This window comes from Dysidea avara, chromosome 10, assembly GCF_963678975.1.
Source record: "Dysidea avara chromosome 10, odDysAvar1.4, whole genome shotgun sequence".
Taxonomy (NCBI): domain Eukaryota; kingdom Metazoa; phylum Porifera; class Demospongiae; order Dictyoceratida; family Dysideidae; genus Dysidea; species Dysidea avara.
This window is the reverse complement of record NC_089281.1, coordinates 7,196,338-7,211,035: the sequence shown is the minus strand read 5'-3', so window position 1 is coordinate 7,211,035 and position 14,698 is coordinate 7,196,338. Positions and strand designations below refer to the sequence as shown.

Sequence of the window (14,698 nt, the reverse complement as noted above, 5' to 3'; positions counted from 1 at the left end):
TCAAAGCTTTCATGTAATCCATTATTTTGGAAGTGGATGCATAATAGCTACACTGTATCTCTTCAGAGATGTGCCTAAGTTTTGAATAGTGGTGGCTACAAGGGACAGGGATGAGTCATGAGCGGTGATTATTTTGAGTGCTGGTTGGTGTCGACCATTGTAGGCACATCCATGGTTCTTTCTAGTTTATATTAGTGATTGTAAGGGTTAAACAGTATCACTATTTCAAGTCAATAGCCAGCAAATAGCTGATCTAGGAATGACCAATATGAGCTCACAATTGAGTCTGTGGCTTGCTTTACTCAATACAGTATCCCTGTCAAACTTTTTTTCCAATGAATAGGGATGGGGATTATTCTATCAGCGAGTCAGTTTTTGGAAAGCATGCACACATCCCCATAAACTATCACACGGAGCTTCATTTATTTGAAATCTAACTTGACACTGAAATATGCATTTTAACCACATATATGGTGACCAATATATAATTGTGGCCACTGAGCTGTTATATTTTATGACCATATGGTGTAGTGGAAAAAAAGTTATATTTGTACATTCTTTAACCCATCATTCACATTATCTTCACACTAAATTACACAACTTATAATAAATACAGCATAACTCACATGTTTGAAATTCACAATGGTATGTAATGTAATGTCTGTTATAATATCTATTGTATATAAAGTTCTAGCTGATCAATTAAAGTAGATTCGTAGGAGTAAAAAGGACCCTGTGTACAAATCCTAGCCTCTATGTCATCTTGTGTAGGCTGGCTAAGTAGACGGTGAAACCAAGGTTGAGTGGGATTATTACAGCAATTACTGCTCACACAACCTGTGTTGTCCCATAAGGGATCACTAAAGTAATATACATTGGTGGAAGGGTAATTTACAGATGTTCCAGACTCACAGTAATAGTTGCTACCAACAAAAGAGGGAGCTGGATCACCAGTATATTGGGCACATGGGCAGTTGTATCGCCACGAATATGTTTCAGTAAATCCGGTGACATAAGTCCAGATGTGCTGACGGGGACTGCTGCCGTAAGTGATGGACAAACCTGACAAATAGACACTATCAATCGTTGATGTTGTGCTTAATCCAAGAAACCCTATGGAGTGTCCTTTCTGATATCCCCGAGCTTTCCCACACACCCTCTGATAGCTTATTCCATGAGTAGGAAAATATGTGGAAGAGCAAGTATCACTGCCATTACTGATAACTCGACAAAAACTAACTCCAGATTCTGTGGCTTTGATCCATCCACTGGGACAATCATCTCCAGCACTGACATTGATTTGGGCAATCCTTCTCCACCCTCCTCCCACACCAGCACAAGTGGGGATAAAGTTATCGGCAACTATTGCTGTCATGTTGCAATATGTCCAATGGTTGTTGTTAACCCGATAGTACCCTGACTTGTCACGTGTTTCAGGATTATTGCTGTAGATGTCCTCACAAGATGATCCAGTATAAGTCATCCCACAATAAACTCTCCTGGGACCATCAGTGATCCAGAAATACCCTGATCTCTCATGACTCTCTGGGTTTTTTGTATAGATGTCCTCACAAGACTTACCAGGATAGAAAGGTGACTTGAACTCATACAGAATACACTCATCAGCCACAACTAATTCCTTACTGAGAATCACAACTATTATACTGTAAACTACTGTCAGCATTGTTCCTTAGTTAGAGGCAAACTATAATAACATAAGTATATGATAGGTGATTACTTATACTCCATATAACAGGAAATACTATATAAAACATACAGGAAGTGTCTTGTCTACCTCCGCATACTTAACAGTAAATGCAGATCAGATGGAGCATACATATTGTCAAGAGTTCATAATAAAATATAGTAAGGGGGTATGTGTGGGTATGTAGTATCAGTATAAATATTATTATAAGCTAAGTTAAATATTATTATAAGCTAAGTTAAATATTATTATAAGCTAAGTTGAATGGAATTTGTTGCCTCAACAGTTATATGTATGTAAACCACTATTAGTGTGCTATCTATCTGTAAGTCACCTTTAAGACTTTACCAAATTGGACATGACAGGTAAAGGCAAGGTGAAGAAAGCATGGAACCCCTAAATGCACTGTGGCATTAATCATGTGCACATGGTTGTAATTGCATGCTATAAATAGTTGTAATTGTATGCTATAAATTGTGCATAATTTATGTTTTCAGTCATTGCTACTGCTTGTAACTTATTGCTGTTGTTTTGTTATTGTGATACCCATCCTATTCCTATATACACTTGGCTATGACATATTTGGCAATGAGGATGGCTACATCTGTTTCAATTGAACCATTCGACACATCAAAAGTGGAATGGGACTCATGGACGCTTTGACCAAATTGCAATGGTTAAATATTAGCCTGTAGGTAGAAGGTGAACACACCACTGACAAGATGCAAGCTGCTTTCTGCACATTCATTGGTTCAGATGCCTTTAAGCTGTTGTGTAGCCTGTGTGCTCCCAAAAAAACAGAGGAGGGTATGTACAACGCTTTCAAAACAAAGCTAGATGCCCAGTATGGAGTAAAGAGGCTAGTCCTAGTGGAGTGATATTACTTCTACAATTACAAGCAGATGGACAGCCAATCACTAACTGATTATCTTGCAGAACTGCAGCCCTTTCAAAGCTACCCGTGATTGTACACAAAAATTAGCCAATCATTTACACAACAGATTCGTAATGGGTATCAGGAATGACAGCAACTATTAATGAAGGACCACAAGAAGCCGTTCAAGGAGCCATTTCAATTGGCCTTGACATTTGAAACTGCAGAGAGAGTATCACTTAAAAGAGATGATGGCTGTTCAGCCAGCAACAGCAACTCATTGGCAGCTACCAGAAACAAACACTTCCAAGCAAAGATCTAGTACTTGCGTGTTGAAGAAGCCACCACCACACCAGCCCCTAACTTAATCAGCCTGAGGTACCAATATTTCAAATGCAACTGCCTTGTGTGCAAGCTGTGGGGATAATTATTTACAAAGTGCATAAATGCAAATTGCCACAGTTGCGGTAAACAAGTGCATATACACAAAGTGTACAGCCCACAATACAATATCCAGATTCTGAAGTAGTGCCACTTTCAAATCTGCAACAGGAGAATCACATTCCTCCAATGTTTTAGACTTTACAACTTCCAGATAATCAAAACTGTCTACCAAAAATATGTTGAGTGCCTTTGAGGACCAGCTGATCAATCCATTAGGCTATTTTGAGTGATTCCACTAAGATGGCAATCATTAAAATAGTTACATTAAAATAAATATTAAGTTAGTAATCATTAAAATATTAATCATTATGGTTGGCAATCATGGCAATCATGGCAATCATGGCAATCATGGCAATCATTATGGTTGCCATAAACAAGTGCATATACACAAAGTGTGCTACTGGGGTGGTACAGCCCACAATACAATATCCAGATTCTGCAGTAGTGCCACTTTCAAATCTGCAACAAGAGAATCACATTTCTCCAATGTTTCAGACTTTACAACTTCCAGATAATCAAAACTATCTACCAAAAATATGTCGGATGCCTTTGAGGACCAGATGATCAATCCATTAAGCTATTTTGAAGCCAGAGCAGTGACTCCACTGAGATGGCAATCATTAAAATAGTTCCATTAAATAAATATTAAGTCAGCAATCATTAAAATATTAAGTCAGCAATCATTAAAAATATTAAGTTAGCAATCATTAAAATATTAATTTAGCAATCATTAAAATATTAAGTTGCATTAGTGTAACATTAGTGTAACGATGTGGACACATAGCCCTACTTCTTTCGTGAGCCACGCCCACTTATATAAATTGCTGTCTGTAGACATATGGTAGCCACGCCCATTCATCAGTCTGTAGGTATGCACGAATCCACGTCCATTATTGTCTGCAGGCTTATGTAGAGCCATGCCCACTGGTCAGTTATTGTATGAGTCATAATCTAGTATAAATCCATCCCTCCTGGAGGAGACTGAGCGTGGCGCTCGACTAGACATTGGGTGGCCTGCAGTTCGAATCCTGGGGTAGGAGGGATTTTTTTTCCTTTCTTTGGCCCTTTTCTGTTTCACCTTATTGTTAGCTAGGTTAAGTAATCATTTAAAAAAAAAAAAAAAGTCTCCAGTTCTTGTTAGGTTAGGTAATCCAAAGGCTGCAGCACATGTTGCTGTCAGACCTTCAGTGCTGGTCACTGTAAAGTACTAATAATAATAATAGTGCTGCTGTGATTAGCTCTTTATAATACAGGTGTATTGTGACTGGTTTTGTGAAAAGCAGGCTATTTAGTGGTCATGAGCTTGCAAAAAAACTTCACAAAGAAGTATAAGAAAAATTAGAATTTTAAATTAGAGTAGGGACAGTGTATAGTGCTGCAATATAAAGCACTGAAACAAGCTGGATCGTAGTACGTAATGTCCAAATACAGTGGAACCTCAATTATCCGAACAACCGATTAACCGAACTCTCGATTAACTGAACTCTCGATTATCTGAACAAATCGACTGCTCAATTAGGGTATTTTGTCAAAAAGTGTATGCTTTATTAGAGTAGTTGAGCAAAGCTCAATATATAAATGTATGGATATTCGATCTTACGTACTTTCGATTATCCGAGCACCCTCCCCCCCCAATTAGTTCGGATAATCGAGGTTCCACTGTACTGTAAAAAAATAAGAAGTGAATATCCCTACTGTGCATTGAGTGTATATAGCACAGTAGGGATATTCACTTCTTATTGTTTTACAGTATTTGCACATTACGTACTCCAATCCAGCTTGTTTCAGTACTTTTTATCACAGCACTATACATTGTCCCTACTCTAATTTAAAATTCTAATTTTTTCTTATACTCGTAAAGCGGCAAGCAGGTTTGGTGGATTCACAGTATGGCTACTGTTGATCGCATCAAAGGATTAATTTTAAAAAGGAAAGACAACTGGAATCAGTATCTTAAATTCTTCTTTGAAGCAAACGGAATTAAGGAAGATGCCAAGAAATGTCCTACTTTTTCTGACAGTTATTAGTTTGAAGGTATACAAACAGTTGTGAAGCCTTATATTCTGCCAAGCCTGATGAGAATGAAAAACCACTACACTCCAGTTCTGTCTTAGACAACAGTCACTCAGTTGAATCAGTAGTTAACAATGAAACAACACAGCGTTTACTGCTGGCAGAGAAGATACACCAAGGCATTGGATTGTGATCAGTCAAGAAGCAGGAACCTAGAATGTTCAAATGATCAGTGGCATACATGGTTACACTCCAGTGGCTCTAGTAAAAAACTCCCTTAGAGCCAATTAATGCATTTAAAGTCCACCGTCTGGATTCAGCAGAATGGAATGGAAGATAATTTCATTTAGTGGTCACCTCTTTATAAGACCATCTCCCAACAAAGACCACCTTTGTAAAGACCATTTTAGTTTACTGTATAAATTGCTGCTATCTTGTTGTTTAGAGTATATTCCCATAGGATGGTCTTATTGATTAATTGTGCACCACAAAAGGAAAGGAAAGTCAGCCAGGATGCAGCAATTGATTTCCTGACTAAGTATCAGTCAACCACAAATACAGTAACAACAGCTCATCTTCTAAACTATTAAACAACTGACATTTGCAAACTATTCTTGATTTGCTACATCCATGTCAAACTGATATTGCTGAAAACAAAGAGCAACAGAAGTCAATCACACCAAGTCATACCAGTTTGGTGGGCTGGAAATTAGAATATACTGATATTTGGTTGTTGTGCAATATATTTTTTTAAACTGAATAATTATTTATCAATACTGCATACAGATATACTGAGAATACCAGAAATTACTGGTTTTCATATGGTAAAACATGTTAGTAAGAGTGGAGCAAAGAACCTAACATGAGACTACTAGAAAGGTGCCAATGGGAGACCAGTCAAATATGGGAATGTTATTTGTCACTTCTGTTGAAAAAGTTTGTTGGCTAACACCTCCAATTTATTTTCCTACTTGAAGAGTAAGCACTGCATAGTCTACGATGAGGCTATTGATGTAATGGAAGCTTGTACATATTTAGTGTGTATTTAGTAACACCACAATATTTATAATACCATGGTATGATATTGATTAATACTGCCAACCCCTACTTAAAATTTCTGTCAAGGGGTCCATGTTGATCTCAAGCAACCGTCACTGAATATGTTGGCAATGTAATGCACAAAGTACAATTAGAAGAACAGTTTGATGAAGACATGTAAACCAACTTCACACCAAAATAATTCCAGCGAACTTTGATGCCGATAATAATGCAGACACAAATGACTCTGCAGCTAGACCTGTTTCGGACACTCTTTATCCTCTCTGCAGATCCTTCTGAGTTCATGAACCAACATGTCAATGGGTTCCCAATCCTTAAGTACCAGGTGAGGAGATGTGGTATTTGACTGAACTAATCAGGTAACCATGTATGATTGTAATTGTATGTTGTATACAGTGGTCCCTCTATTATCCAAACTCAGATAATCAAAAAGTTTGTGGATAAATGTGAACCACATCCATTTATAGATCCCTGTTCAATTACTCTAATAGAATGCATACCTTAGAGAAAATACTCTAATAGAACAGTCATTTCTCTTTGGATAATGGAATGTTCAGTTAATTGATGGCCAGATAATGGAGGGAACACTGTAAATAGATGTAATTGTGCATATGTTTTAGTCATTGTTATCGCTTGTAATTCATTACTGTTTTGTTGCTTTGTTATTCTGATAATCATCCCATCATACAGTACGGTAGAACTAGTTTGGTTTTTTTGGCCAAAATATCACCGAAAAACCAGCTTCACAAGACCATCCTGGTGCCTTGGCAGTATTGGTTAGGTATAACCAAGCCCAAAAGTGCCTTCAGTATGACCCTAAATGCTCCCAATAGATTGTTACAAAATTTAAAAACAAATTTATTCAATGGAAATTTCTACTGACTAACTGCCTGATGCCTTCAGGCAAGCGTAACTCGATAACGGCTAAGGCTACGGGTTTGACTTTTTCTCTGTTCGACATCATTTCGTCTCAAGACGTGCCTTTTGGCATACCACAGTATGTACAATGTACACATCATGGACTTACCTTTGTCTACCTTTGTGTCCCATTACTTTTTATTGACAGCCCAGACGTTGATTCATGGTAGCATGATGCATGGCTTCCTTATGTTTGTAAACGGGAATCATCTGTATTTTACATGGTAACTGGATTGATTGCAGAGGCACTTCTAATACTGTTCTTTGTTTGTAACACTGTAACAGGCTGAACATAGCTGAAAGTGAAGCATAATGGCCATTCACTTTCAAGTCAGTAATTGATAGTTGGGGCGTGCAAATCATCTATATTTTTCATGCATTGATTGCAGAGGTGCTTCTCCTGGTGTTCTTCATTTGTGTAACAGGCTGAACATGGCTGAAAACAAAGCGTAATAGCCACTTGTTTCCCTACTTTTTTTTCTATGAAACTTAAAATTCCTAAGTTTTCCTATTACTTTTTTTTTGTAACATTGTTTTGAATGGTGAACCCACGCATACCGCATCAAAAGAAAGGATAGCACCTGAGTTAATGTTTTCGTCTGAACGTGCATCCCAGCTATCAATTTACTGACTTGAAAGCTACAAGGGAGGTTACCTACCTGCAGATATACTAGTGAACATTTAATCCCTATGGCTATAACATTCAAATGTCCACTAGTATATCTACAGGTGTAGGTGACCTCCCTTGTTTCCCTACTTTTTTTTCTATGATCCCTAATCAAACTTAAATTTCTTAATTTTCCTTATACTTGTTCATATATACATCGGATACAACAGGCACAAGTCGCAAGTGAGTTTGCAGTAGGTTGTGTGAAGTACCATTTAGCTTCTAGCCTTTCAACCATGGTCAGGAAGGCTGGTAAGCAGACCAAAAATCACTTTTATCAGAATTGGAGCTTTATGCATCTTCTCCATGTGAGGAAACCATATTAAGGAATTATTGACACTTTAACTTATAGGAGTGTGCATAGACAATTCTGAGGTGCTTACACTACTGAGGAGGCTGAAGTGCTACTATTAGCAGTGGACATACTCCAGTTAGACACTCTCCCCTGTACAAATAGTGAATGTTTGCTACTATTTATACAGCTGCATCCCCACATTTTTTCAATTGGTTTGTTGAACAGAACATCAAATATTTAATCATTTGATTTGTTACTTTATTGCTAAAGAATGTTTGAAGCTTCATCCATTTGCAGTCAAAATATTCGGTTACCATGCAAATATCAATATTCATCCCAGAAGTAGTAGGTACATAAATACAGTAATTCGCTTTATTTTTTGGTGCAGAAATGATAAACTTTTTTTGTGTAAAAGTATTTTCGCATGATATACAATGAATGACTGCTATATTAGAGTATCTTGATCTTTGGCAAAAATTTACGTGTAAGAAATTTTCATATAATTTTTGCATACGAAAATTTTTACAATGACAAAAAAAAGCAAATTATGGTACCACTATAAATTAATAAATATATAGTGGCTATATTTCAGAGGGTCCTTTAAGAGAGGTTCCACTAAAAAGGAATTGCCAAATAAATCAACCACTGACCCTGGCAATAATCATATGGTAAATAATATGGTAGGACCCTTACCCAATTATTTGGTGAAGACGTAAGGGAGAGATATTGGCAGCCTTGCCCCTGACTTGATTAATAGGACTAACACCACTACTACTACTACTCTTTAACAACTGAATGTCTCTAAGGCAGCTTCCATACCTTGTGCTATTTCAACAGCCTTGCTAAAATCTAGGTCTTTCACTTTGCAAACCGCAAACAAAGTTGTCTCTCAAAGTGGTAGGTAAATAATTTTCGAACGCATAGGTGCATCGGAGTTCTGCCACATAAGCTGCAATAGGTCTTGATTCCAGTGGTAGAATCCGAATCTCTTGGCAATAATCACCTTCTTGAGTTTGAAGTGTTTCTGAAGTTTCTCAATTAATGTCTTAAAAGCGCTATCCTTCGGCAATGTGGGAGACACTAAATTATGTAAAAGAGAACATGTTAACCGTCCAATCACACTCAGGAATACTGCTACTTTCTTCTCGTATGCGACAGCATTGGCTTGAAGAAATAGTCCATTTGCTCTAAGTAAGTAGCAATTTGTTTGCTGTCTGGATTGAAAGTTTCTAAATCTGGCTTATTGTCTGCCATCCTCGTTGCCAGTTGTTGTGTCCTTCTGGTGATGCTGAGGGATTAAAGCAACGACCATGCCGGAATATATTTACCAATCACGTGATTTCAAAAACTACAAGCATGCACATAAGTACAGGCATACATACAACATCAATTATCCTATACAATACACTACAGTGAGAAAATAAAAAGTTATTTTTGAGCATTCTTCAACTCATCATTCACATATGCAGTTTTTACACTAATTTACATGACGTAAAATAAATGCACATGTTCAAAATCCACACTGGTATGTAATGCATTGTCTGCTACTGTATAATATCTACTGTATATAAAGTTCTAGTTGATCAATTAAAGTAGATTCGTAGGTGTAAAAAGGACCATTTGTACAAATTCGAGCCTCTATGTCATCTTGTGTAGGCTGGCTAAGTAGACGGTGAAACCAAGGTTGAGTGGGATTATTACAGCAATTACTGTTCACACAACCTGTGTTGTCCCATAAGGGATCACTAAAGTAATACGTACTAGTGGAAGGATAAGTTACAGAAGTTCCAGACTCGCAGTAATAGTTGCTACCAACAAAAGAGGGAGCTGGATCACCAGCATATTGGGCACATGCGCAGTTATATGGAAATGAATATATTTCACTAAATCCAGTGACATAGGTCCAGATGTGCTGACGGGGACTGCTGCCGTAAGTGATGGACAAACCTGACAAATAGACACTATCAATCATTGATGTTGTGCTTAATCCAAGAAACCCTATGGAGTGTCCTTTCTGGTAGCCCCGAGCTTTCCCACACACCCTCTGATAGCTTATTCCATGAGTGGGAAAATAAGTGGAAGAGCAAGTATTACTACTATTACTGATAACTCGACAAAAACTAACTCCAGATTCTGTGGCCTTGCTCCATCCACTGGGACAATTATCTCCGGCACTGACATCAATTTGGGCAATCTTTCTCCATCCTCCTCCCACACCAGCACAAGTGGGGATAAAGTTATCGGCAGCTATTGCTGTCATGTTGCAATATGTCCACTGGTTGCTGTTAACCCGATAGTATCCTGACTTGTCACGAGTTTCAGGATTATTGTTGTAGATGTACTCACAAGATGATCCAGTATAAGTCATCCCACAATAGACCTTCCTGGGACCATCAGTGATCCAGTAATACCCTGATTTCTCATGACTCTCTGGGTTTTTAGTATAGATATCATCACAAGACTCACCAGGGTAGAAAGGTGATTTGAACTGGTACAGAATACACTCATCAGCCACAACTAATTCATTACTGAGAATAACAACTATTATACTGTAAATGGCTGTCAGCATCATTCCTTTATTTATAGAGGTAAACTATATACAAACTATGATAGAACTATATGAAGGCTGATCACTTATATATACAATCCAAAGGACTACAGCATATCAGGAAATTGATATTAAATAAACAGCAAAAAAAGATATTTGCAAACCAGGAAAAGTGTCTTGTCTACCTCACATCACCCACATACCTACATCAAATGCAGGTCAGATGGAATTCATATATCAGTTTTTCACAACTCAGGTACTATACATTAGTTATACATACATGAAAACTGTGACCAGTGTAGCGAGCGTATAAGTGAAGACACAATACATCTACAGCAATCATTTGTTTCCCTATTCATCATTAGTGGTTCATGCTTACTTATACACTTACAGGGTGTGATGTCATACATAAATATTATAAGCTAAGTTGAACGAAATTTGTTGCCGCAACAGTAGAATTTATATGTACCACTACCTATCTAAGTCACCTTTAAGATTTAACCACTTCCTTTTTATCTTCATATAAACTCAGTAGGCTTTGTAATTATTTTATTGCACACAGCCAGGAAAATAGTTTCCTCTTCTGCTAGAATTTTCCAGTCAGCTTGAGTGATGAAAATTGGAGATGACAGGTAACACACACACACACACACACACACACACACACACACACACACACACACACACACACACACACACACACACACACACACACACACACACACACACACACACACACACACACACACACACACAGAGTTTCTGAAGCGAAGTTGTGATGGAAAACACTAAGGGCTTGATCATTACACCACTGTAATGCAAGGCTCCAAGGATTCAAGTGGTCACTGAAAAACACGAGATGACAGAAAACATGGAACCCCCTAAAGGCACTGTGGTATTTGACTGAACTAAGCATGTACATGTGGTTGTACATGTATGCTACAAATAGTTGCAATTGTACATATGCTTCAGTTGTTGCTATTGCTTGTAACTAATTGTATCATTGATTTGTTTTGTTATTATAATAACCATCCTATTCGTATATACACTTGGCCATGACATATTTGGCAACAAGGATGGCTATGTCCATTTCAATTAAGCCTTTTGACACATCTAAAGTGGAATGGGATTAGCAATGGTTAAAGATCATCCCGTATACTGAAGGTGAACACGATGCTGACAAGATGCGGGCTGCTTTCTGTACATTCATTGGTTCAGAGTCCTTCAAGCTGTTGTGTAGCCTGTGTGCTCCCAAGAAACCAGATGGGGGTATGTACAACGTTCTCAAAAACAAAGCTAGATGTCCAGGCACCAATATCTCAAATGTAGCTAACTGTTCTGTGTGCAAGCTATGGAGGTAATCATATACAAAGTGTATGTAAATTCCAAAATGCAAAGTGCCACAGTTGTGGTGAACAAGGATGTATACACAAAGTGTGTCAGGATACAGCTGGGGTGATACAGCTGGGGTGGTACAGCCCACCAGATTCTGCAGTAGTGCCACTTCCAAATCTGCAACAGGAGAATCACATTCCTCCATTTCAAACCTTACAACTTGAAACTTCCCCTCACTATGTGAAATCCAAAACTTGACAAACCTGGACTTTAAAAGTATTGGTGCCCAGCCAATCAATCAATTAGGCTATACTGAAGCCAGAGCAGTGAGACTTGATGACTCCACTAAGTCAGCAATCCTTAAATATATGTGCAGTGTTGGGAGTAATGTGTTACATAAGTGTTACTTATGTAATCTGTTACATAATATTATTACTTTTGTGGTAATTAAGTAATATAACAAAATATGCTATAAAAACAGGTAATATAACTCAAGTTACTTTACTTACAAATGTAACATGTTACCTAAGTAATATAGTTACTGTAACAAGTCTAATATTACTTAGACAATGGCATGCAGCATTTCGTTTGATGTGTGGAGGTCTCTTATTTGCGAAGAAACCTGGTATCAGGTAAGACACCCGACAGTTGTTTACAACCACAATGTGGCCTACAGTAATGCAATTAGCCTTTTGTGGACAATTAGTATTTCGCACATCAGTAAACACCAAGCGATTGCGAGCAGATTATTACAAAGAAATTACACTCAGGTACGCTGTTATCGTGGGTAGCTCAGCGGATTTATAGACCATCGTGGTACAAGCCATTAATTCAGTTTGTGGCCTTCGCCATATTAAAGCACGCTCTGTAGACCATGCAAGACAGCCGTGTTGGCACTGGCTATTCCCATTTGCTGCCATTCACACATATCTATAATGCCTCAAACATACTTTTTATCAACTTTACAAACCTTCAGTTATTCGTGCTTCATGGCTTGCGCGCGAGCTTGCGCGATCTCACATCTTTTGCTCGCTGAAATACCCTAGGTGTTTACAATGGGAACTCTCTATACTAACTCACTGCTTCTACGCCATTGTCTAAAACACTTAGACACTCACAATAGGCGTCTTCGAGGATTTAAAAACCATCGGTGACGTCAATAATTACCTCGGCTGCGCCTCGGTAATTATTGACGTCACCTCAGGTTTTTAAATCCTCGAAGACACCTATTGCGAGTGTCTAACTATTACATAATATTATTACTACAAGTAACAAAGTTACTAGTCTCGTTAGTAACCCACTGAGTAATACCTAGCCACTACGAAGTAATGAAGCCTACTGAATGAAGCTTATTTACCAGCTTCTTACTTATAACCAAGATTTGCACATTGCCCAACAACGAAATCATGTCATGTGATAAGGTGGTAGTTTCACATGTGACAGCTTAAGGCTGTAGACACAAAGTAATATAATATGTAATATTATTATAGTTACTTTATTTTTTGGGTAATATGTAACTGTAACTAAATAGTTCTGTAGCAAATAATATGTAACTAGTTACTTTTATAAAAAGTAACTGTTCCAACACTGTATATGTGTCTATGAATCAATGGCATCAACGTCCTGGGGCAACAAAACTAAACATTTCTACCAAATTTGGCACAGTTTCAGTGGTCACCCAGAAGTCTGTTACTTTAATGTCAATCTATGCTCTTAATAATACCCTTACACCCAAATGTTGTAAACTTCCTGTTGGAAAACCAGGGAGGTTATTAAGAAGATCCCCCATTCTGATTGGGCCACTCTGTTGTCGTAGCAAGAAACCAGGGTGCAAAGTTTATGTGTGGAGATTTCAAAATTACAATCATCAAGGAAGATGCCAAGAAATGTTGCTTTTATGACAGTTATTAGCTCTAAGGCATACAAACAATTGTGAAGAAGTCTTATATAGCTCCTGCTAAGCCTGATGAGATCAGCTAGTGAAGGCTATGAAGGACCACTACACTCCAGTTTTTTTTGAGATTAAATTCAAAAGTCACTCCTGTCAACCGGGTGAATCAGTATTGATATACATGACAGAGATAAAGCCATTAGCAGAATATTGCAATTTTGGTATCTCCTAATACAGAGCACCTTTATGAAGTTGGTTTAATTTACTGTCTAAATTGCTGCTATCTTGTTTAGAGTGTAATCCCATAGGATGGTCTAACTGTGTAAAAACAAAGAGCAACAGAAGTAAACTTATGACAACCACACCAAGGCAAGTAAGTTTGGTGTTAAGGGATCCATGTTGGTCTCAAGTAACCGTCACTGAATGTCTTGGCACTGAAATGTACAAAGTACAATTAGAAGATCAGTTTGACGAAGACATGCAAACCAACTTTACAGTTCCAGTGAACATTGACACTGATAATAATCCTGAATAAATGTGACTCTGCAGCTACAAGTATAGATCTGTTTTGGACACTCCTCATCCTCTGCTGATCCTTCTGAGTTCATAAACCAACCTGTCAATGGGTTCCCAATCCTTAATTACCGGGGGAGATGTGGTAATTGACTGAACTAATTGGGCACACACACATGGTTGTAATTGTATGCTACACAAGTTAGCACAGTGGGGATATTCACTTCTTATTGTAGAGTATTTGAACATTACGTACTACTCCAATCCAGCTTGTTTCAGTACTTTTTATTGCAGTACTATACACTGTCCCTACTCTAATTTTAAATTCCTAATTTTTTCATATACTTGTTGACGTGTATTAACACGTCATAGCATAGTCCTACTTCTTTCGTGAACCACACCCACTTATCAGTCTGTAGGTATGCACAAATCTTCA

The 14,698-nt window shown here is 37.8% G+C and overlaps 2 protein-coding genes across 3 annotated transcripts in view; both read right to left on the bottom strand.

Annotated features, from left to right (window-relative positions):
- LOC136268244 (kinetochore-associated protein 1-like) overlaps positions 1-14,698 on the bottom strand; it is a 58,086-nt gene that overhangs the window by 21,666 nt on the left and 21,722 nt on the right. The window lies entirely within an intron of this gene.
- LOC136268249 (uncharacterized) lies at positions 556-1,733 on the bottom strand. Its single transcript, XM_066063531.1, has 2 exons — positions 913-1,733; positions 556-860 (listed from the first exon to the last, which is right to left on the bottom strand). Exons 1-2 carry the CDS (start codon positions 1,682-1,684, stop codon positions 829-831), a joined length of 804 nt encoding a protein of 267 aa, XP_065919603.1. The 5' UTR covers positions 1,685-1,733; the 3' UTR covers positions 556-828.